At 46.1% G+C, this 25,320-nt stretch overlaps 1 protein-coding gene across 1 annotated transcript in view; it reads right to left on the bottom strand.

Moving 5' to 3' along the window:
• TGM4 (transglutaminase 4) overlaps window positions 1–22,635 on the bottom strand; it is a gene marked incomplete at both ends in the record, with an annotated part of 33,129 nt that extends 10,494 nt beyond the window's left edge. The window contains 9 exons of the mRNA XM_080934704.1: window positions 390–493; window positions 1,380–1,518; window positions 1,590–1,764; window positions 5,106–5,210; window positions 7,336–7,454; window positions 8,812–8,923; window positions 11,942–12,051; window positions 12,651–12,824; window positions 22,620–22,635. Of these exons, the coding sequence (XP_080790830.1) occupies window positions 390–493; window positions 1,380–1,518; window positions 1,590–1,764; window positions 5,106–5,210; window positions 7,336–7,454; window positions 8,812–8,923; window positions 11,942–12,051; window positions 12,651–12,824; window positions 22,620–22,635 (1,054 nt within the window). The remainder of the gene's footprint in view (window positions 1–389; window positions 494–1,379; window positions 1,519–1,589; window positions 1,765–5,105; window positions 5,211–7,335; window positions 7,455–8,811; window positions 8,924–11,941; window positions 12,052–12,650; window positions 12,825–22,619) is intronic.
• Window positions 22,636–25,320: the final 2,685 nt, after the last annotated feature.

The raw sequence follows: 25,320 nt of genomic DNA, 5'->3' as shown, positions 1-25,320 counted from the left end.
GCAAAACACAGGTAATGACAAACCCGGCTATGAAAGATTAGCTGTGCTCTATCAAAACAGCTAAGTGGCAAGTGATGTCTGCTAAGCCTAGAAGCCTTAATTTACTCCCTGGCACCCATGTGACAGGAGAGACCAGACTCTCACAAGGTGTCCTCTGGCCCCCACCTACACACCATGATACATGTGTGTACACACAAACTAATAAATAAGTGATTTTTAAACTTTTGAAAGTTTAAAAGTGAAAGTGCTCCCTGTCACCTGTGTCCACAGGCCGCGCTCAGTGTCAGGGTAACCATCCGAGACCAACTTGACCCTGCACAGACTAGTCAGGAGAGCAGCCCAGACATGGCCTCTGTCCCCTGCTCCTCCTGTGCCCCATACAAACTCACCTTCACTGATTTCCTGTGGTGTAGAATCCAGGACCTGCCAACCATCATGGCCCTGGGGTAGGTCTTGCCTTTTCATCCAGGCATCTGTCCACACGTGGAAGTTCCTGTGTCAGGGAAAACAGCCCCACCAGAGCCAGCCATGTAGTTAGAGAATCTGCCATCTCTAAGGACACTTAACCCCACCTCTGCCAGATGAATGCATGAATGAATGAATGAATGAATGAGCAAACAACTGTAAATTCTTTTTCCCACTCAGCAGGATTCTGACTTAATTGATGAATAATTTTGTAACTGGACAACATTCCATATTCTTGCTTTTGTTTGCTTGTTTTTATTTTGTCTGGTTTTTCAAGACAGGGATCCTCTGTGTGGTCCTGGCTGTCCTAAAACTCACTTTGTAGGCCAAGCTGTCCTCAAGCTCACAGAGTTCCTCCTGCCTCTGCCTCCGAAGTGTTGAGATTAAAGACATATGCTATCTCCCAGCTATTTTTGCTGTTTTTTTAAAAAAAACAATTTACCATATTGGTTAACAGACTTTGCTGTCTTCCACATCTAATGCCAACATAAAAGTCTTGGCATGTGAACTGGACCTTTACAACAGTGTTTGAAGAACAGTGGTAGAAGATATGACCCACCTCAAGCTCCAGCCTCCCCCCCCACACACACATACACACTTATGCGCTGGGTCAGAGAGCACAATGGTGCCTTGTGCTGATTAAGGATGCCAGTTACCTCAGAGGGTGATACACAGCAACCCGTCTCAGTCTCCAGGGGCTGAGGCCAGAAATAAATACCAATTCTTGGCCTTTGCCTCCAGGGACATATATGTTTAATAAGCCCCCTCAGGACTTCTGGGTCACACTATGAGGCTGACTATGCAAAGTGGGTTTCTGGAGTTGATATTGCTCACAACTGGAACCAATCCACAGAGAAGCTGCAAGGCCCACAGGAAAACAGAAGGACAGAAGAGACAAGCTGGAGGGAGCCTACCAGACAGAGTCTTTGGTCATATCTGAAAGTGTCTTGCCCTCTTCATCCAGGTAGATGTCTACTGTGAGGTTCTTTTCTGTATCATGCGCTGACTCAAAGTTAGTCACGCTGCGAGCTGGGATGCCTACTGCTCTCAGTGCTGAAATGAGCCCAGGCAGGATGGTTAGCTTCTGTGGGAACGGAGTAGCCCCGGCCCCAATGGCAGCCTACCTGTGGTCAGGATTCCAGAGAAAACCCAGCACTGGCCGAAGCACACGGGGCCCTCGGTGAAGAAATACTGCAGCAGGATAGGTACACTGCTGGTCCACACATATGGGGCAGTGCCACCGGAGTAATTTCCTGACCAGTTTCCCACCAGCACTCCCCCTTGGTTTGCAGCACACATCTGACACAGGAGAGAGCACTGTTAACATTCATGCCCTTCCCAAACCTAGAGTTTATCCAGGACAGGTAGAATACCCAGAAGGACCAAGGAGCAAGTTTAAGACTAGGCTCGGCTACGTAGTGAAACTCAGTCTCTCCTCCTGTACCACCCCAAAGGAACCATTGCTCACTGAGTGAGAGTAATATATCATAGAAGAGCATCTGCCATAATCTGGAAAGGCCGAGCCAATACACACATGTGAGACAGACTGTCTTCACGTGTGTTAACCAAAATGATGTAACAAGGTCCCTCTATGGATGCAAACTGCAACAGATATCTATTAAGGCAGGCTCTAGAGAGATTTGCAAAACTGCAAACCACATTACACTCTTCACTGCTTTTTACAGTTCAGAACTTAAATACAAACAAACAAACAAAAACCATTCTGCCTCTTGCCTTCTTGCTCTTGCTTCTTGCTCTGTCCTCTCGTCCCTTCCCCCTCTCCCCATATCCCTCCCCACTCTCTCTCCATGGGCTCATGGCCAACCTTTACACACACACACACACACACACACAATATCTCTCTCTCCCTCCCTCCCTCCCTCCCTCTCTCTCTCTCCCCCTCTCCCTCTGCCTTTCTCTGTCTCTACTACCCTTTCAACTCCCCTTCCCTAAATAAACTCTATTCTATTAAAAAAATATCTCTGTGTATGTGTGTGTGAGTGTGTGTGCATGCCTGCAAAGACCAGAAGAGGCTACTGGATCTTCATGAGGCTGCAGTTCTAGGAAATTATAAACCATCTCGTGTGGATTCTGGTAACCAAACTTGGGTCCTCTGCAAGAACAAAAAGTGCTCCTAACTGCTGCGCCATCTATCCAACTCCCCCCCAAAAAATTTCTTTTTTGAGTTAGGATCTCAATATGTAACCCAGGCTTACCTGAAACTCTCAGCACTTCTCCTGCATCAATATCCTGAATGCTGAGATTACAGGCATAAGCTACCATACCCAGCTAAAATAAATATGTTTAGATTTCTGAGATTTTTCCCTTTCCTTCTTTTTACTGTTGGGTATTGAACACAGAGCCCGGCATCCCTAGTTCCATTTGTTGGTTGGTTGGTTGGTTGGTTGGTTGGTTGGTTGGTTGGTTGGTTGGTTGGTTAGTTTTTATTTTGAGAAATAATCTTGCTATGTTACCTAGGCTGAAGTCCTTGCTATGTTACCATTACACCTGAAGTCCTGCCTAAGTCTCCTAAGTAGCTGGATTACTACTACCAGCTACTAGTGTGTGTGTGTGTGTGTGTGTGTGTGTGTGTGTGTGTGTGTATACTTAAAAATAATATACTTTCTAAATATAATATTTATATACCTGTAATAAAAATATTCAATTATAAGTATAATCATAAAGTATAACTTCTATGCATTTGTAGACACAAGCCACATAAATATGAGCTACTTGGGGTCCATGGTACCTTTTAACAGTGTCGTGATGTCCTGAGACCACAGAGTTTGAGAACTGTTGCTTTGGATACAGTAGATAATGGCTGACCAGCAGCAGCAAAATTCCTGGGATATGGTTATGGAACTCAGGAAGCCCTGCCTAAGCTGTTCCATATTTGTGAAATGGTGGCTTTACAGACTGTGCCTTGCCCTGGGGTACTTCCATTTTACAAGCAGCACTTGACTGCGGGTTCAAATGCAGAGGCAGGCACAGACTCTGCGTGTTAACACAGACTGATACAGGAAATATCTAAATAAAAAAGAACCAGTTTATAAATGGATGATAGCAACTTAGAACCACGAGAGCTCAGGGGAGACACACTTCTTCCTCTGGACTCTGAAGTGGACCGCTGACATTGCAATGGTGACCTGTCACTTGTGCTTGTATCTACGAGGGAACTGGCTGTATCTACAAGGGCCTTTGCTCCGCCCTATTCCCACTGTCATACAACCTAATTAAATTGCTGTCACTCTGGACCCTATCCTGCACTTCATCAGTGGCATCCCGTGTTCCACAATTCATTTCTGCAAACTGACTTAACCCTAAGGCTTGGATAAAACCTGAAATCTCACTATATCAAGGTTAGCTTTCTTTGTCTCCCAGGTTTCTTCAAACTCCTTGGATTCTGCTGCAGCAGACTGTCCCTTGACCTTTTGTGTTTACCTTATAATCATCCATGCATACATACCTTCATCCATCCACACATGCATACGTGCAGATACGTTGCCTGTGTGATGTATATAGTCCAAGAGATAATAATAGTAAGACTGAAATAAAGGAACTTATGTTTCCCTTGACAGCAAATCAGGACGACTTGATATGTTGGGCTAAGGTAGGTGACATCGCTTAAGAGTTTATTACTCAATAAATTCTGGCACTGTGGAAAGACAGACACATCTTGTGTGTCTCTATCACAGTGCATTCATAGTAGTGTCCATCCCAGCTGTGGCCAGGCTTGCAAGGTGGGAGAAGACCTTGAATATTTACACCATCTCGTAGACTGAAAAAAGCCATTTTCCTAAGGTCAACTTACAAGTGCTGAAGTTGGCCTTCTGAGCTCAAGTTTGAAAAACTGTACCCAGAAGGATGATGGCATGTAGATTGTCCTAGAGCTGTTCATGTTTTAATGCTAATTCCACTTCCCCAAGAAGTGCTGCCTAGTCGCATACTCAGGACTTCATCAAAACCTTTCCATTTTAATTAGTAAAATAAAGGCGGGAGCCAGTGATTGGGCAGGGTGAAGGAGGTGGAGAGAGAGGGTCAGAGGTCAGAGGACCGAGAGAGAAGTTCCAAGATGGAGGTCCAGAAGCATGAATTAAATCCAGGTGGGCTTTATTGGTGTTAATAGCTATGAACATTTAAGGATTTTATAGGTCTTATATCCTTTATAGAAGGGCAGTTTGTATCTTTGTCTATTTGATGTAATCTTATTGTATAGAGGGTTTGTGACTTGAGAATTAAATATATGAACATGTATGAGAAGCTATTAGGCCTTAGAGTTGTGTTTGTGTTGGGACTTGGGGTAAAGAAACACCTCGGGATGGAGGCAGTAGGTCAGGTGGGGTAAAGCCACCAAGGAAGAGAGTCAGGCGGACAGAGTGAGACCATGGTGGTGGCAGAGTCCATGCATGCCCTCGGAGTGAGGCTGCAGGGTCAATAAAGAGATAAGATATTTAACCTTTTTAATATTTACTACAACAGACACACATTCCTTGATTGTTTTGACTAGCTGCTTCATGGAAAAACTGCCTTACTGTTTGCAGGGAAAGCCAAACCAGCTGAGTCGCTGTTGGTGGACCACACTAGCATTTACTGCATAGGCTTCCAGGAGTCTGGATGTAGAGCCCGGCCTCTCCACATACCATAGTACAGATGGCCCTGGACACAAGCACTGGGTTCTGCATTTCCTGGGGGTCCAAGTGGTTCAACATCTTACAGAAGATGCAGGCCAGGATGTGCTTCTCAAACTGTCACAGAGAGAAAGAGGCATCAGGAATCTGCTGCATCCGACAAGAAGCCACCCAAGCTGATCTGCATTGCCTTCAGGGGTATCTCATCTACCATGCAAGGGAACTTGCCCACAGTCTCCCAGAGATCCACAGTAGAAACCATTTAAACAACTAGACACAGGACAACAGTTAAGGACATCTAATGGCTCACAGAGCACAAACACTGAGAAGACAAACACGGGGGACCTAGGGAAATGGCTCGCTGGTGAAATGCACTAAATATTCAAAGAGGTTTTAAAACCATGGGAGAAACTGCTTGGAAATCAAGTTAGGTAAATGAAACAAGCTGTCAAGCTGTGTACAGGAAGTATTATCTCAACTAGGTTAGTATTAGTAATTTTTTAAAAAAAAAATGAATGGGGAGGGGTGCTGGAGAGATAGCTCAGTGGTTAAGAGCACTTGTTGCTCTGGCAGAGGACCTGGGTTCAACTCCCAGGACCCACATAGTGGCTCACAACCAGTTCCAGGAGATCCGATGCCCTCTTCTGGCCTCCACAGGGACCAGGCAAGTGAAAGGGCCAGAGTTGGGGTCAGTCTAAGGCCAGTGGGAAAATTCCACCACAAACCCCTGAGAATGAAGATCCCTCCCTTCCAGGAAGAACAAACCTAGTTTAGTTCCTGGAACAGATACAAGCTAAACTGTCAGACAAAACCACCTGTAACTCCCAACCAACCTGCCTTGGGAAAATTCTGTATGGTACACTGAGTCAGTTTGGAAGTTGTTTTGCTCCACCAAACATGCATAGTACCTGCCTAGCTACCACTGTTCAAGTTCTGCCCCAATTGTTTGCAAGGTATAAAATTCTCTGTTAGAATCTGCTCCAGGTTGTCTCCCCTTTGAGATGGATGGCCCCAACAAGTCAGAATGATTAAACTAAACTCCTCTTGCTTTTGCATCGATCACCGCCTCTGTGAGTCTCTTTCAAGGGGTCCCAGAAGAGGTTCAATTCAAACCTCCCAATAGTGCACAAATACATACACAGGGAAAAAATACACATAAAACATTAATACACATAAGGCAATAAATAGTGAAGGCAAGTTAGTTTAGTGGCAAAGATGCCCAAATTTGATCCTTAGGCTCTGCCCCATGGAAGGAGGAAATTGACTCTTGAAAGTGGTCCTGACCTCCACATACATACGGTGGCATGTGTGCGTGTAGGTTAGAAGGTCTGAGGCCAGTGCAGGATTTGAAACCTACCAAAACCACCAATCCCTGAGTTTGAAAACCCACCAATCCCTGGGCTCTGCTTGAATTCCCACCAATCTCTACTCTGGAAATATCCAACCAGGAAAAACCTCTGCCCCCAAGAAAGCCTGCATCCTGGTTAGTTCCCTGTTGCTTCTTACTGGAGCAGAGGCAGCAACCCTCTTGTGTCTCTCCCAGTAAGTAACTCTCCTGTGTGAGGTTTGTTGTGCGGTGTGACTTTGTGGTATTCCTTGGCTGCAGACTGCCAGAATACCTTACCCTTCAGAGCTCTGACACTTCCACTGGGGAAAGTCTTTTCCCTCGGAGCTGTAACACAGCACACCCACACACAATAGCGTGAAACAAAATATTCTAAACCACAGAGTTGTCACTAAGGGAACCTGACACCTCAGTTTATGTTCTGTGGTTCCTTTTTTGTTCCTTCACCCTCTCCATTTAGTATTTGTTTGTTTTAGGTCTTTTGGGGGTTGTTGCTTAATTGAAACAGGGTCTATGTAGCCTCGGATATCTTGGAACTTGCTATGTAGAACAGGATGGCCTCATTCTCATAGAGACCTGCCTGCCGGTGCTAGAATTAAATGCACCTGGCTCATGTAGGCGAGTTGAAACCAGTTGTTACTACTTAACCTACACTGGCTTTAGATTCAGCCTCTCATGTTACAGGTATGCACCAACAAACCTGGCCTGTGTGCTTTCTAAGTGGGAAGGAGGGTCTGTGGAGCTGAGACCATTTGGGCCAGTTTCACACTTGTAAGGCTAGTATTTTTGCTGAGGTGAACCCACTTTCCTCCACAGCCTTTGTTTGATAGCCTCTAAGAAAAAAAAGTGGTCTATCAAGTGTGCCTAGTGCAGCCACAAGAAGACAGTCTATATTACCTGACCAAAGGTCCAGGGCTTCTCTTTAATTTGTTTGGCGAAACCCATGTATATGTAGCCGGTATCATTAAGGATGTATTCTGCTCGGTCTTCCTCCTTAGCCATGAAGACACTGTCGTCTGGGGCAAGACCACACACACATGTGGGTTACTGGCCACCCCTGAGACAGAGGCAGGTATACCATAGGGTTGGGGCAACACATGTAGGGGGCATGGATACAAGAAGTAGGAAGGGTCACAGCAACACATCATACATGGAAAATACAAAGACCCAGATGAAGTGGGTTATGCCTTGACCCCAGCACTTGGGAGGCAGAGGCAGGTGGTTATCTAGAACTCTGAGGCCAGCCTAGTTCACACTGAGAGTTCTAGGACAGCCAGGGTTATACAGAATGACTCTGTCTCAAAAGCAAAAATAAACACAAATGAAAAACTTCTGAGGTGCATCTTGAGCCAGGTGTAAGGCTTGTTCACTGGAAGAATGTGGGGGGTGTGAACATGAGAAAATGTATCGTTAAGTATAAATTATAAGCCATTAATAAAAGAAAGACTCCCGGGGCTGAAGAGATGGCTCCACAGTTAAGAGCACTAGTTCTTGCAGAGGTCCCAAGTTCCAGTCCCAGCATTCATAGAGTGGCTTACAACCACTAGTAACTCCAATTTCACACACTCACACATGTACATGTGTACTTGCACTCATGTGTGCACATACGCGCATATATGCACACACACTAATTTAAGTGTTAAAAATTAAACAAGGCTTCTGGGCAAGTGTGAGGAACCATCAGAGTAGAACCTGTTTAGTATGTCTCTGCTGAAGGGCTCATGGAGCAAGGCTGCTGTGTTTTTTTAAAAAAGGAAGGACATATTTGGGTGGGTAGGGAAGGAAGTGTGCATGTGGATCTGGATGAAGTTGGGAGAGGAAGATTAATAGCATCAAACCAGATTGTACAAAGCCCTCAGAGGTAACAGAAACTTCGAAAAATTGATTTTAAATTAAAAAATAAAAATTGAAATAAAAAGGTACTCTTGAGTGAACTTTGTATAAAGCCTCAAGGGTGGTAACAGGGAGGAATAAGATGGGCAGAGGAGCCACATTTGCAGATGACAGGAACCACACTGTTGAAATTCAGGTCCCACCCTGGAGTTATGAAGTAAGGAGTCACGGTGTCTCCCAGAAGACACTGAAAAGTGCTGGAAGCAGAAACTGGCTGGGTTTGGCAAGGCAGTGGGGATAAGCTGAAAAGGCCTGAGAGACATGGATTCGTGGGCGTGGCCACGAGAGGATCTTCTAGGCATGCGCTAACTGTGCCTGGTCACGTCCTTCAGCTAGTTGGAGAGGATCGAGAGAGCAAAGAATGGCTCGGAGGACTCAGCACTACAAACTGGGTGTGAGCATAGACGGGCACGCCTTTCAGAGTCACACAAGACCACGTGAAGGGTGCACATTCCACAACAGAAGTGGATTCCGAGTTACCTGAACACCACGGATTGAAGAGGAGGAAGAATGCTCCAGCGTCATAGTTGTTTACCTTCAGTATGTAATGTCCCACTGGGGCGTCGGAAGCACTGATGACATTCAATACAACCTGCATGAAAGCGCAAGACACGGTCGACCCCTTCTTTCCCGACTCAACTCTCAGTCCTTTGAAGCCTCCCAGAAGAATCATCAGTCCCAACAAATCGTCCTCTCTAGGATCAGCCCAGCAACCAGGACTACCCCAATGTGAACAGATACAAGCCACAAGGCAGGAAGGTCTAGCAGGTCCCCCAAAGTGACAGATAAACTTGGATTTATGGCTCAAAGGTGGTGTTTATCCCAAGCTTTCTTCTCTTCACGCCTGCACATGCACCCTCCCAGATCATAGGGCAGATCCTCTGGCTGTGATGAAAAGAGCCTATCTCAGCCCTGTTCTCCACAGGGCCAGTGCACTGCTCACAGTAGAGCACTTGCCTACATGCTGGAAGCCCTAGATCTACTTCAGTCCTGCAGTGCAGCAAGCATCTTCAAAGGCACCAGACTGCCGTCCAGTGCTTTAGGTCAAGTAATGTCTGGAGAGAAAACTAAGTCATACACAGTGCTACAGTGGCACTAAGATTTCTGTTTCCCACCATTGCCACACAGCCCAGGGCCTTCCAAATCTACAGGATACTTGTTATTAGATGTCTCTCAGGAGCAATGGCTGCCAGCTCCAACGCTAGCTGTCTTCTACCAGCTGAGTGGCGTTGCTACTTTCCTCATTCCCCATGTGCATCGGGTTTCCGCACTGAAAAACTTGCTGACTCCGTTCCCATCTCCCTGAGGTGGTTGTGTGAATTAAATGAGCAACAAATACTCCAGTCAGTAAGAAGGAGACAAAGTCTCCTGGAACGTTAATGTCTCCACCCCCAGCCCATTGTGACATATGGCTGTCTTGATTAGGGTCTGTCCCATGAGAAAATGTTTCTGAGCACCAAAGGACAGTTGACACACACTCTCCAGTCGTCAGAGGGCAGAACTCTGGGCTAGTAAGAGCTTTCCTGTGTGCCATCATTTCTTACCAGCACAGGAGGTTCAGCTTCCCATGGCATAGGTAATGTCAGGCTCCCGGCCCTACATAGGTGTTCACATATTTGTTTTTTTTGTTTTAAAGCATCAGACTGGAGGATGGCTCATTGGTTAAAGACCCAAACTGCTCTTGTAGAGGACCTGAGTTCAACTCCTAGCACCCAAGTAAGGCTGCTCACAGCTGCCTGTAACACCAGCTCTAGGGGACCCAGTATCTTGAGCACTGGGCTCACACATGCATAGCATGGGATATATATATATATCCTTCCTTTCCATGGGAATTTAAGATTTCTTCATGGGTGCTGTAAAAAATAAGCAATTTTTAAAAAGTTAAGGACTGGAGAGATAGTTCAGTGGTTAAGAGCACTGACTGCTCTTCCAGAGGTCCTGAGTTCAGTTCCCAGCAACCACATGGTGGCTCACCATGTGTACACTATCTATAATGGAACCCAATGCCCTCTTCTGCTGTGTCTAAAGACAGCTACAATATACTCAGCTACAATTTACTCATATAAATAAAAATAAGTCTTAAAAACACTTAAAAGGCATATTTTTTTAAAAAAAGATTAAACGGTGCCTTTTGTGTGAAGAAATTAGCCCCTTCCCTACCCAAGTTTCACCTCTGCAGATGCCACCAGCTCCACAATCAAAAGCGGTTCTTAGAGAAGGAGATTGAGGCTAAGACCTTCTCCTAGAGAGATGTCATGAAAAACACAAAATGTCCTGAAAAACACAAAATCTGGCTACAAAACCAAAATAAGAGTCCCTGTTCTGGCCAGAAGGAAGGAAAAGAGGTTCAGGGGTGTGGGGGAAACTGAGGGTCTAGGACCAGAGGTGTGGGGGAAACTGAAAGGGGTGAGGACCAGGGGTGGAGGGATGTAGGGGAAAATAAGGGGCTGAGGACCAGGGGTGCAGGGATGTGGGGGAACTAAGAGGGTGAGGACTAGGGGTGCAGGGCTGTGGGGGGGCTGAGGGGGTGAGGACCAGGGGTGCAGGGCTGTGGGGGGGCTGAGGGGGTGAGGACCAGGGGTGCAGGGCTGTGGGGGAACTGAGAGGCTAAGGACCAGGGGTGCAGGGCTGTGGGGGAACTGAGAGGCTAAGGATCAGGTCCACTCACTCATTTGTCAACTACAAATTCTGATTTTGGAAAAATAGAAGACCATTGCTGTTTTTAGATCTTGGAGTTAACCTAGCAATGGGATCTGTAGGCTTTGTCCTAAAGGAAGTGGCCACAGACTGGTTCAGAGATCTAACTAGGAGGTGGCCATAGTTGGAAGTAGCTCTCCAACACTGCAAAGACAGACAGACAGAGACAGCTTTACAAAGAATGTCAAAGAAACCATCACAAGTCCATGCACTTGAGCAACCACTAAACAAAGGAACATTGGTAAAGTTATCAAACTTTGTTAAGAGAAGGGGGTGGGGGGAATGAGAAGCCTCTAGTCTTCATCTGCATTTGCATTTAAATGCAGCAGAAAGCCTCGGCGAAATTATGGACAGCTGTGCTTATAGGAAAACATATTATTATTTTTTTCTTTCCTTCTCCTCTCCCTCTTGCCCTTCCTCCCTCCTCCCTTCCATCTCCTTCCCTCTGTCCTGTGTCTATTTCTCTGACTCTGTCCCTGCCTCTTCCCTCCCTCTACCCTCTCTCTCTAATCTGGGTTTCTCTCTATAGCCCTGCCATCCTGGGACTCACTGCAGACCAACCAGGCTGATCAGGAACGCACAGAGATCTACCTGCCTCTGTCTCCAGAGAGTGCAGGAAATAAAGGCTTGCATCACACTGGCTCTGGTGGATTATTTTTATTCATGTTCCTCCGTTTAGTTCCTCCAGTAAATATAAATGAAAACAACAGCTATGCAAACCAACTGGCTAATCAGAGTTACTGTGTGCTTACGGGTAAACAAGAAGGATCTGAGGTACCCAGAACCATGGCTATGGGTAGGAAGAAGCATTACCCAACTGAATGAGTGAGAAGGGATAAATAGGAAATTCTCAGATGAGCCAGAAAACTATTCAGAAAACCACCAGATAATACCCCCACACTATGGTCCTCACCTCTATGCCACACTGTTTGGCAATTTTCAAGTGCCAGCCCTTAGAACGGTAGGATGTCATTGGATCAAGCGCCACCACATAGCTATAGCAATCCTGGTACATTTTCTTTCCTGGAAACACCAATAGGAAAGTGAGTCTTGACACCAACCCCAGTTCGGCCACTTTTGCCTACCACTCCTTCCTAGTTCCTGGTGTGCAACCCTCAACTGACAGTTGGTCCCTCTGCCTTGACAGGGCTCATGGTCTTCCTCCATCTTGGCTATCTGTGTTGCACCGTTTGCTCAAATTAGACAAAATACGCACTGTACTTCTTGTTTTCCACATGGGTGCTGAGGGCCCAAACTCAGGTTCTTACGCTCGTGTGACAGGCACATTGCTGACTCAGGTTGTGATCACTATTATGGTTTTACCTCAAGCCCACAGAACTAGTGTCAGCAAACAGCCAGTCCTGCAGTTCATCTCTAACATATTCCACATCCCCAAGGATGGCTGCCTCACTGACTGGCCTGTCTGCTCTGACTTTTCCCTGGCTACCTCCACTGCTTGGCCAAAGATTTTTACCAACTGCAGCATCAGTGATTAATGCAGTTCTCAGACTATTCTCAGCAAGGAGAAGCTAAGGCTTGGGGATCAAAGTCACTCTTGGCCATTGCACACTTATAAGCCTTTGGTCCCACCTTCCATCTTGCAGCTGGGGCTGGGAGCTCACCGGTAGAGAATGCCAGCTTCAGTTCATCCTTCGGCTGGAGAGGTCTGTTTAGTATCACCTTCAGGGTAAATATCTGTCCACGCCTGAGCACCAGCTTCTCAGTACAGTACTCAAACGTGTGGTGGGCAGCAGCATTCAGCTTTTTCTCCAAGTTCACAGAGTAAATGACAAGCTCTGTTAGCACACAGTGGAAAGAAACGAGGTTGACTCCTAACTCTCACAGTTCAGGGAGCGGAAGAGGGGTATCCTTGCCCTATCCCTGGGGGCCATGATAATCTGAGATTTGCTGTTTGTGGTGGTTTGAATAGGAATGGATTATTACGTTTGAATGGTTGGCCTATAGGGAGTGACACTATTGGGAGGTGTGGTCTTGTTGGAGGAAGTATGTCACTTTGTCAGTGGGCTGTGATGTCTCATATGCTCAAGTTATGCCCAGTGTTGCACACGGTCACTTCTGCTGCCTGTGGATGAAGATGTGGAACTCTCAGCTTCATCTCCAGCACCATGTCTGCCCACATGCAGCTACTACAATAATGAACTAGACCTCTGAGACTGTAAGCCAGCCCCAGTGAAATGTTTTCACTTATAAGAATTGCCTGGTCATAATGTCTCTTCACAGCAAGAGAAACTCTAACCAAGACAGTCTCCTCTCTTTAAGTCGATTGTGCGCATACTCCTCACAGGATGAAGGACCGAGCTGACAGATGGAAGTCATAGCCCTGCCAAGCACTTCTACCAGTACCTGTTAGGTGGTGTCTCTACTGCTCACCCTCAAAGGTCTGAGAACTGGTTCCTGAATGCTACCAGGGAGTGGAGGTCCTTTGACTACCCTCTATCTCCTCAGCCCAGTTATTGGCCCGCTGCAAGTGGACAACACCATGAGGTGGGGGTTCACATCCCAAAGAGAATGTTGGACTACAAAGTTGCCAGACTCAGCCTTTTTATCCAAACAGCTCCGAGAGCTACCATGGTCCCATGAAGAGGACCAGGGTAGCGCTGAGTCCCTTCTCTAGTTTGCTTCTGTGAAGGAGCTCAACCAATGAAGAAAACGACAAACCCTTTCTCTCTCTCTCTCTCTCTCTCTCTCTCTCTCTCTCTCTCTCTCTCTCGTGTGTGTGTGTGTGTGTGTGTGTGTGTGTGTGTGTGTGTGTTTGCATGTGTGTGTAGATGTGCCTGTGTGTTTGCATGTGTATGTACATGAGCACGTGTATGTGTTTGTGTGTGCATGTTTTCAGGGCTGACAGTTGGTATAATTGGTGTGCTCTTCCCTGGGGAAGACCATTTCTCCTGCTCTCCAGCTTTTCTAAGTTGTACTTCTTCATATGTCATTGAGGCCTTGTGAGCATCTCTCTATCCAAATGGACATGGCTCTTCATGTTATTCTTGTTTAAGTCATGTTTAGGCAGTCACATTGCTGAGACTTCATGGGTCTAGCTTCTGATATTTCAAGGAAACCCAGCCTCACAGTTAACTTTTGCTCCTCTGGCTCTTAGAATCTTAACAATCCCTCTTCCTCCATGATCCCTGAGCCCTAGGTGTGGGAGCTGCACTGTCGTGTATCAGCTGGGACTGGATGGAAGCTTAGTTCTCAGTTTCAATGTATTGGAAGCACCTGGGTGAGTTATCAAACCTGTCGGGATGAACTTCTACATTGATGTGAGGGAAGAAGGTGGTTCACATGGTCCTGAAGTTAAGCTGGAGAATGGCTGTCTCCCAGTGACTATTAAAGGAAGACAGCAACGTCGAAGTGGCCTTTCTAGAATCAATGTGTCTGTGGATCTAGAACCCCTTGGGAAGCACAGGCTTACACTGCAGTTGCCTGATGAGGTGAAATGACCCAAGGGGAAGCATTCAGGATGAATGTTCTGCAGAGTCCGGATGTACAGCCGGAACCTGAATTTCCTCCATTGCAAAAGGCTGTGACCCTCACAGCTGACTGTTCCATCTGCTAGAAAAATGGGGTCTTGCAAGGATGCCTTTGAAGACAGATAAGACAGAGCTGGCTATTCGGTCTTCAATGGCATATTTCCCAGGATGGGCAGGCTCACCTGGCAGAAACCCTTCATGCACACGTGGTTCTGCCTGGGCTGATGCCTGGGGTCACCCTTCTGAGGGTGAGGCTACACCCAGAAAGGGCTTACCATTTCCTCTATAGCTTTTGCAGAAGCTACCTAGAGACACGGCTCTGTGGGAAGGGGTTACAGACTCTCTCCACATTGCCCAGGTCTAATTGGTATCTTATTGGACCTCACTGTTCTCTGCATTGAGGTCGATAATGCAGAAGTTTGTGACTTATCAACTAACGAGACCCTTCCCCCAGATTTTCCAGGAACCAAACCACCAACCAAAGAGTACACATGGAGCAACGCATGGCTCCAGCTGCATATGTAGCAGAGGATGGCCTTATCAGGATCAATGGAAGAAAAGGCCCTTGGTCCTGTGAAGGCTTGATGCCCCATTGTAGGGAAATTCCAGAGCAGGAAGAGAGTGGGTGGATGGGGGAGCACCCTCATAGAGACAGGGGAGGGGGATGGAATAGGGGGGTTCCAGAGAGAAAACAAGGAAAGGGGATAACATTTGAAATGTAAACAAAGAAAATATCCAATTTTAAAAAAAAAGAAGTTTGTGACTGGCTATTCTGTGAGCATCTCTCTCTAGAACCACATGCTAAACCAAACCTTACACCCTTGAGCTGCCCAGTTTCTGCGCCCAGAGAGGAACTTGGCCCTAGGCTGTCTTCAGCATGCACCTTCTCCCTGTCAGCATGGGTCAGGTGGCTCCCAGGTAGGTTTCCATTCACTGGCCAGAGTTGAGCTGTGATGGTTTTGATCCCTTGAGTTCCTGTGTAAGCTGAGAGAGGCATTTTACGATAGACTGCTATGGCTGATGAGGTTGTTTACTGAACTTGGGACTCTCTGCAGGCACAGCAGAGAACACTGTATGTAGTCCAGGTGAGGACCCTCCTGAGGACAACTTTGCTATGTAGAATTTGTGGCCTAGATCACAGGAGGTGGACTATAAAGAAGAGTCACTACAGCAGGCTGAAGTTTTGCTCCTTGGTAAGACCTGCATGCAAGGTTGGCATCTGGGAACTTGAATGTCATGAGGTTAATCTTAATTGTCAACTTGATTGGATCTGGAGTCGACTAAGAGATCATAATGTTACAAATATGTAAGATTTTTTAAATTGTATTATTTGAGGTGAGAAACCCCTAAATGTAGATGATACCTTCCAATGGCAGTCAGACAGAAGCAGGTCCCAGGAAAAACTGCTTACTTTCAGCCCCAGTTCCTGACAACTGAGCTATGCTGTTGACACTTTCAAGCTGCCACCATTCTAAACTGGCAACAGAACCAGCAACTGTCTAGGAGCTCTCCAGACCTCAAATGCTAGCCTGGAATGGTGAGGCATCTAGTCTCCCAGACTGAGCAGCTATTGGGTTGTTAACTATGTAAGCCAAAATAATAAGTATCCTTTTAAAATTATTTAAAAGGCCATTCATTATCTTGGTTCTGTTCCTCTGGAGAACCCCAGGGTGCACAGTACCCTTAGTTTGCACAAACATATATGATCTCTTTCTAGAAAACTAAGATCTAGGCAAGTGCTCTGTGGAGGCTACTTGGCTGATCAAGACGTTGGGTCCCTAATGAGCTTTCTAACAGATAACGGTGGTCACTTGTCATGGGAGTAATGGGACATAGACTGTATGGCCCCACTGACCAAACTTCTGGTATTACCACACACCCTTTCTCCATTTGATGGTTGTTTATTGTAGCTTGTGCCACAAGAAATAACAGACATTATTATAACTATTTGACATCCTGTGTGTGCTGTTAGTTCTATGTCTCGTTGACACACATTAGAGTCATTTTGGAAGATTGAACTTTAATTGAGAAACGTTCCCCCTAGGTTTAGGTTGGCTTATGGGGAAACCTGGATTTTCTTTGATTATTGATGTGGAAGGTTCCAGCTCACTGGGAATAGTGACATCCCTGGATTGGTGGTCCTGGGTTTTATAAGAAGGAAGGCTGAGCATGCTGTGGGAAGCAGGTCAAATAGCACCCCTTCATGGCCTCTGCATCACATCCTGCCCTGACTTCCCTGTGTGATGGGGCTGTGACCCGAGGGTTGTAAGCTGAAATGATCAGCCTCCTCCCCACACACTGTTTGTGGTCATGGTGTTTTATCACAGCAACCCTAACAAAGACAAAAATAGATACCAGGAGTTTGGTATCACTGTGAGAGATTAGCATGTTTCTGGAATCATTGTGGGAGGACATTGGAAGTTTGGGGTAGAGAAGGAGTTGAGTGTCCAAACCACTTGATGAGCTGTTTGAGAACTTGTAGGATAAAGCTCAGAGAAATGCAGATGATGGAGGCCTGGCTTGTAAAATTTTAGAAGGGTGTGAAGACTCTGTTGAGGCCATTTGATATTCAGAATTAAGAGTCTGTGGTTTTGGTCACCTGGGGCTGAAGATTAACAAGAGATCAGAAACACTGGATTAAAACTGTTGTTTTACTGGGATAATCGATACTGGCTAGCTGGAGCCAAGAGAGTTGTAGCAATTAAAAAGAGGCTCTGCCAGAGCCTGACAAATACAGAGGCAGATGCTCACAGCTAACCATTGCACTGAGAATAGGGTCCCCAATGGAGGAGTTAGAGAAAGGACTGAAGGAGATGAAAGGTTTGCAACCCTATAGGAAGAACAACAATATCAACCAATCAGACCCCCCAGAGCTCCCAGAGACTAAACCACCAACCAAAGAGCACACACGGAGGGACCCGTGGCTCCAGCTGCATATGTAGCAGAGGATGGCCTTATCAAGTATCAACAGGAGGAAAGGCCCTTGGTCCTGTGAAGTCCCAATGTCCCAGTGTAGGGGAATGGCAAGGTGGGGAGGCAGGAGGGAGTGGGTGGTGGGAGGGAGAGCACCCTCATAGAAGTAGGGGGAGGGGGACTAGTATAGGAGAAATCCAGAGGGGAAACCAGGAAAGGGGAGAACATTTGAAATGTACATTAAAAAATATCCAATTAACAAAAGAAGAAGAGACCAGCATTACTGAGGACCACAAACCTGGGAATTTTCCTCAGGGTAAGTACACAGAACCTGTGCTCTAGATGGGGTGAAAGCTGCATCTCATGCTGGCAGTTGAGTCTGACAGCTTAAGATTCTCCCAGCTAGTACTGGTTTTGAAGGCATAAAAGGGTTGAATAAAAAAGGCTAATAATTTTTCACCAGCCTCAAGGCATGGAGTAACCCCTCTCCCCAAGAACAAATGCTTCTTCAATCTTATCTAACTTCAGTCCCTGGAATGTCTCCAGAGCAGCAAGCAGCCCTTCCTCCTAGGAAGAAATGTTCCAACCTTATCTAGACACCCACCCCTATTCTGGCATAGACCCTGGAGTGAAGGTCTGGAAATCCCAGCACAGCTTAGCCCATGGAGTGTGGGCCGAGAACCCCCAACTTGGTTCAAGCCGGCAGCAGCCAATCGCCTTAAAAGTCAAATGACCCCACCAATGCTTGCATGCCTAATCACCACCGCTATAGCCTACCCTTTACAAAATGTATAAAAACTGTACTAACGAGAAGTTCAGGGTTGCCTCTCCTCTGGAATGTAGGCCACCCCAGTGCACTGGACTAATAAACCTCTTGCTTTTACATGGATCTCCAATCTCTCGTCTCATTCACAGGAGCCTCTAGGTAGATAAGACTCAATTTGGGTCTTACAGAGTCAGTGAAGCTTGGCTGAGGCATGCCACTGCAGAAGGCCAGGCTGGGCCATTGGTGAAGGTGTAGTCTCAGTAGCAGTGAAAAACCTCAGAATTGACGAGGCCATGGAGAGAAGCCCAAGAGAAACTATTAGTGAAAGTTGAGCTCAGTTGCACTGGACATCAGAGCATGTCGGAGATGTCAGTACATGGGAGAGCCATCCAAAACAGCAGCAGCTGTGGAGCAGAGCTGGCCTGGGCCTAGAACAAACCACACATGCTATGGATGGTAGGCAGAGAAGTAGATTTGCCTGTTGAAGCTCAGAGCGTCATGAGTGAGTCCCACATATGGTGCCTTCAATGGTGGGGCAGTAATACCCCTGAGCTTCTGGTCTTAGGTGCTATTAGAAGGTGGTAGGGGCAAGCCACAAGGAACAAGCTAGTAAGTAGCACTCCTCCATGGCCTCTGCATCAGCTCTTGTCTCTGGGATCCTGCACTGACTTCTCGGAATGACAGGAGTATGTCCTGAAAGCTGTAGGCTGAAATAAACACATTTCTTCCTAAGTTGCTTTCAGTCACAGTATTTTATCACAGAGACAGAAGTCCTAAGACACTGTGCTCAGGCCCCTCTGAGGCCTCGGTCAGCTCTTGCCACTGGGCTTTCCTAGAGTCTGTATAAAGCTGCTGTGGGCACAGGAGTTCCACTGAACACAGACATTTTTAAGCTCTCCAAATCTTACCTCTTTTTTCGGAGAGAGGGTTGGGATGTCTTCAAACTGGGAGCGTAAACTATTGTCCTAGGTACATAGGTCAAAGATATCACTGATTTAGAGCAAAAATGTCAAATCTTCGTCAAAGAAACTCACTTCAGACAGGGTTTTACAGGATTTCCACAGAAATGGCCACAGTATTGCCTCTCCCAAAAAATCAAAGATTAGAGCAGACAGCAGCTCATCCAGTAATCCCCACACCAGGAGGGTGGAAGTCTGAGGTCAGCCTAGGCTGCCAAAGTGAGTTGGAGACCATGGCTACTGATTCTCAAATTGTCTCATCCCACATCCAGCCCAAAAGAAAGTACATTAGAGACTTTGGACTATGACATATCTAAGTTAAAAACCGGTAGGAATGTAAAGAATTCAAAAAGGCTTTGGGAGGGGGAACCCAGACATGGCTCTGTTGTACAGAACATTTCCTGCTCTTCCAAGGACTCAGGTTTGATTCTCAACACCCACATGGTAGTTCACAACCATCTGTAATTCCAGTCCTAGGGGATCAGATACCCTCTTCTGACTTCCTCGGGTACCAGGCACACAAGTCATGCAACGACTTACATTTAGGGGAAACACCCATACATATAAAATAAAAGGTTTTAAAAAGAAAAAAAACTTTAAAAATATTTATCAGACGTATTTGAAAGTAAGTTCTTGAAATTAAATATGCAGTGAAGAGAGCAGAGGAGATGGGTCAGCAGTGAAAAGCTGTGGCTGCTCTTGTAGACAGAGGATAAGTTCCTGACACCCACACAGTAACTCACAACTGTCTATAACTCCAGTTCCAGGGGATCCAATGCCCTCTTCTTCAATGGGTACCAGGCACACGAAGATTAAATTAATAAGTAAGTAAGTAAATGAATAAACAGTGAAGGGCTGGCAAGATGATTCAGTGGGTAGAGGGGCTTGCTGCCAAGGCTGATGACCTGAAGTTCACATGGTGGAAAGAGAACGGACTCCTGTAAGTTACCTCTGACTTACACATGTGTAATAGTTCTCTCCCCTCTCCCTTCCCTGCCCCCCCCCCATCTGTCTCTTAAAAACCCAGCAAACGAGATGAAAGAGAGTGGTCATCCAGGAAACGTAACTCAGTCTCCAGAAACGGAAGTCAACATGGAAGTGAGTCAGAGGGTGGGTGGAAGGGACCAGCACTCAGGAAGAGCGGAGCTCTGGAAGACACGCAGTGGCTGCAAGCACACACCGTCCACAAACACAGCCCTAGAAGACAAGGTCTACCGGGTTGCCGAGGAAGGAAGTGTCAGGAAAGTTCGAGGAAGAGGATTGAAAATACTGGAGGAGAAACTTCCTGTTCCTGTAACAAGCATTTGTCGATGGCAGATGCAACTGTGGAGACACTTTGTACTGCCTGCCTCTGGAGAAGGGGTTGGAGCCACCGGTGGGAGAGGGCTAACTTTTATAGTGGCCAGTTATTACTTGTTATTGTTAGTGATTTAGTTGTTGTTCCTAAGGAAATGACTCATTTTCTCACCACTCTGAAAGTCCTCAGTCATCAAGAGAGGACTTGCCGAGTGTGTTAAGCTTCCTCACAATGCTCCATCATTGGTGACCCTGAGCTGGGAGTCTTTTGCCATTTCCCTGATAGTTCTCCCCTCAACATGCTGGCTGGACCCGGAAACCCCATCTTTTTTCAAGTTGTCTTAGTTAAGGTTTCTTTTTTATTATTCACACATTTTTATTTCATGGGCATTGGTGTTTTGCCTGTACATATATCTGTGAGGGTCGTCTGACCCCCTGGAGCTAGAGTTACAGGCAGTGGTGAGCTGCCATGTGGGTGCTGGGGTCCTCTAGAAGAGCAGTCAGTGCTCTTAACCACTGAGCCATCTCTCCTGCCCCCTAGTTAGGGTTTCTGTTGCTGTGTTGAAACACCATGACCAAAGCAGCTTTTGAAGGAAAGGGTTTCTTTGGCTTACACATCCCCAGTCATAGTTTATTGAGGAAAGGCAAGGTAGGAACTCAAACCCGGCAGGAACCTGGAGGCAGGAGCTGATGCAGAGCCTGTGGAGGAGTGCTAGTTGCTGGCTTGCCCCTCATGGCTTGCTTAGCCTGATTTCTTATAGACCTCAGGACTGCCTGATCATGGATAGCCCCACCCACAATGGGCTGGGTTCTTACCATCAATCACTAATTAAGAAAAGGCCCTACAGGCTTGCCTACAGCCTGATCTAATGGGGACACTTTCTCATTGGTTTCCTCCTTTCAGATGAATCCAACCTGTGTTGAGTTGACACAAAACAAGCCAGCACAGTTGCCCTTAGTCACTTCCAAAGCACTTTCATAGACTTGTCTTTTTATTGTGGCTGAGAAACCCCAAAGACACACTGCTATGTATGTAAACTTCAACCTGAACGGTCTCTGACCAGCAAACTCTCCCAGCAAGCACAGCCTTCACCAGGCCCCTGACCCTGCTGTACTCCTCCTTTGAATGTGGACAAGCATTCAGCCATCTGAAGAGTGTCTGCAGCCTGGAAGCTATGAAGACCCATGTTTTTCATTCAGTGTCACTCAGACTATACCGCTTTGCCAAAGCAGTCATTCCTTACCTGACCCATTGTGGGACAAATAGCCTGTGTCTGGAGCTCTAATCGGGTAAATGGAGGTTGGTTGAAGCCCCAAAAGTAAATACGAAACAGAAGTTGCTTTCAGAACTCTCGGGATTTAGAGACCACTCTGCCTTCACACTGCCACAGTGGCACTGCCCCACTAGGCCTCAGACATGCTCCAAGTCTTACCTCCACAGGTGGATGTGAAGGAGACTCCAGCCAGATCAGCCACTCCTCAAGTCCCTCCCCTGCACATAGACTTGACTGCACCTAAGCCCTGGGCAGAAGCAGGACAGCTAAAAGTATGTAAACAAGGTCTCCCCAGTCCCTGAGGCCAAACCAATAAGAAGCTGGTTTTCAGACCCTGAACCATTTCAAAAACTGTACTTAAACAGAGGCTGAATGCAAAAGTAAAGGCATGTGCAGAAATCATTCCTCCGCCTGAGTTTCTTTGTTCTAAGAGACCTGGTTTCACTAGGAGAGCTGTTTCTCTGGCAGTTTCCAGTTCCCTACATCAGAGTTTGTCACTGGCCAGCTCAGCTTGCCAATGAGCGGCTGGGATTCACACATCCCACCAAGTTGTTGAGCTTTAATCTCAGACCCCACTGAGTAACCTTAATTCAAACTCTGGCCAGAGTTCACACCTACTGGCCCACTTGGAAACTAAATGTGATCAGTGTGAGGGAGTGCAAAGTGAAAAGTGGGCAGGCATTCCTCTGATTCTCACAAGTGTCTGTGGGAATTTCAGAACTCCTGTGTCTCTGAAAGTTTGGTTTCCTCCAGTGAATAAGACAGCAAGCCATGGGTTAGGTAGGAGGAAAATGGCCCAGGCACCATGCCTTGAGGCAAGTGGCTGGATCAGAGGGCTGGACATCAGAGGGTGCCCAGAAGGCCGAGATGCACTGTGAGGGTTCTGCTCACTCACCATTCTTGGAGTCCATGGTCCTTCTCTGCAGCCCTGTCAAGACTCCAGTCTGAGGCCAATAGCACTGCAGAGTCGTTCTCAGAGCAGGATGTGGCCCTTTTTATATGCTCCTGGGTTAGAGGTATCCTTGAAGTGGCTGCCAAGGGGGCAGGGCTTGGGGACCATATCGATCAGAAACAAAACCTTAATCATCTTTCATATCATCCCTAGGAGGAAATGCTGAAGACAAGATGAGCCTACTTCAAAGGAAGGAGCACAGAGGATGGCGCCGTGCATTTTCTGTGACCCCAGGAGCAAGTCACCAAAAGCCAGGCTCCTGTGATTCTCTCCTCCCCCCAGAGAAACTGGGAAGATGTTTACTGATTTCGTGGTTTTATTATTTTTTAAAATAAGGGAATGTTTTAATTTTTATTTATATTTTGAACATATAATATACCCATGACTCAGGATCTTTTCAGTGTCCTCAGCTACTGATTACCACTCTTTAGACGTTGGCAGATGCGCTGTGTCCAGTGAGAATGTGTGCAAGTGTTACACTGACAGCCCATACCAGTGTGTTCTACATCAGTGAGGGTCTAGGTGCTGGAGACTTCGCTGTCCTCGAGAGGCAGTCAGCCATTCTTCCCACAGTTGAGCTTCAGCCCCCGCTTTCAGTCTGCAGGGAAAGGTTCTCACACAGGCAACTCATCCTTCCCGTGTGTCTCCAAGAAGAACCACGGCCTTCTTGTGGAAATGTGACCCAAGCATGCATCTGTCTCATGGACTTCCATTTTTTGCTTTCCTTAGGGAGGCCTGTAAGGTCTTTTGTTTGGTGTGTATTTATGTGCACATGTGTATGTATGTTATACTTGCTTGTGCACATATGCCCAAGGCTAGAACGTCAGGTGTTGCTTTCTAAAATCACCTACCTCTTACATTTATTATTATTATTATTGTATGTATGTATGCATGTATGTGTATCTATGCCCGTGCATTCGTAGATGGCCATGGAGGCCAGAAAAGGGTGTTGGATTCCCTGGAACTAGAGTAATAGGTGGTTGTGAGCCTCCAAGTGTGGGTGGTAGGAACCAGAATCAGAATGCCTTCAAGAACAAAGGGCACGTGTTATCAACTGCTAAACATCTCTCCAGCCTGACCACATTATTATTTGGGAACAAGGTTTCTCACTGAACTTGGGGCCCACCATTTACTGAGACTTGCTGGCCACCAAATTCTGGGGGAGTTTAGTGTCTCCATGGTCTCCAACATTGAGGATACAGGCATGCACCACCACGCCCAGCTTTCTATGGTTTTTTGAGATCTGAACTTAGGTCCTCATGTTTGCTGTGCGTTTTCCCCACTGTTCTATCTCCCTGGCCCCAGACTTGTTAACTTTTTAAATGATGTTAATTCTAGTGAAAAGCTGTTTTGGTACAGCAGCAAAAGCACCAGGGCAAGAGCAAGACTTAAGACCTCCCGAGCTCCAGCATTTAGTACCAGCTGTTGTGTCCTTAGAAAATTATCTGAGGGACTGAGTCCCCTTCTGGGTTGCAGAATCCACAGACCAGCAACTGTCTTCACTGGCCCTTGTGTCCTAGGGTATCAGAGAGCTTTCTGCCACCGGCAGGCTGAAAAGCTGCATCTGCAGATCTGAACAATGGAGACTCATCCCTAACTGTTCTCGCACTGACAGAACGAACAGCCTGGGCAGGTTCTCTCTGCAGGTTTTACACCCTGATTTCAGGCCAAGGATATTAGCAGGAGACTTACTTTTCTTTTTTATTGGAAAAATTATATTTTTGAAGAACTCACTACATAAGGTGACAAAATTCCAAAATCAAATTACATGAAAATATATATGGCAATTTCTTTGTATAATAGGTGAGGAAAATCTGCTGTAAGAGAAACAAATATGGACTAAGGAGAGGGTAATGGGACAAACAGCATTTTTAATAGCAATCCCAGATGTAAAAAGCCTGTAGCTGCGCATGCTATATTCATCCAACCTTAATATTAGACAACTTAAGGGCAAAAATAAAACCAAATCTTGACTTTTGTATTGTTTGGAATAAATTTCACTAAGATGAACTTAGAACAGGCTTTACATTTTTTTTCTTTTAAAGTTCTCAGGAGATAATGACTAGGATTAAGAGCTCTCAGCAGCCAGAAAACGTTATTGCTACATCCAAACCAAGAGATGGGTGAACCAGAGGACAAAAAGGACAAAGTACCTAGTGATGACCCCTCTGAAGTCATCGTGAAAAAGTCGAGTAATTTACTAGTATCTCAGTATTTTAACTAAATGATGTGAGAACTTTCTGGCAGATGGAAGAGATAAAAGGAAAGGGGAGTTTGCCAGAACAAAGAAAATATAAAAGACTAGTAAGTAGAAAGTGTGTGATGAAAGACTTGTTGGTTTAAAGGAAATTATATGGAAACTTTTAATCCTTATTGCTTTTCACCTGACATGCTTTAAGGACTCTTTCGAACTGGTTAAAAAAAAATAAACAAACAAACAAAAAAACAATGACTAGGAAAAGAAAACCTGCTAAAGTCTTTTGGAATTTATATGATTCTTATTCTACTACAAGGAAGCATTACTTTTCTATTTCTTTGGGTATCAGTGGAATGTAGGACCATGTGCATGAGTTACAGAAATGAAAGGGCCCTGACCCAGGGACCATAGGTCCGGACTCTAGCCACTTCTCATGGCCTAAGCAGC

The sequence above is a fragment of the Micromys minutus genome (assembly GCF_963924665.1).
Source record: "Micromys minutus genome assembly, chromosome: 21".
In the NCBI taxonomy this organism is placed as follows: Eukaryota; Metazoa; Chordata; class Mammalia; order Rodentia; family Muridae; genus Micromys; species Micromys minutus.
Note: the sequence above shows the minus strand (reverse complement) of the source record. Positions and strands in the feature narration are given on the sequence as shown.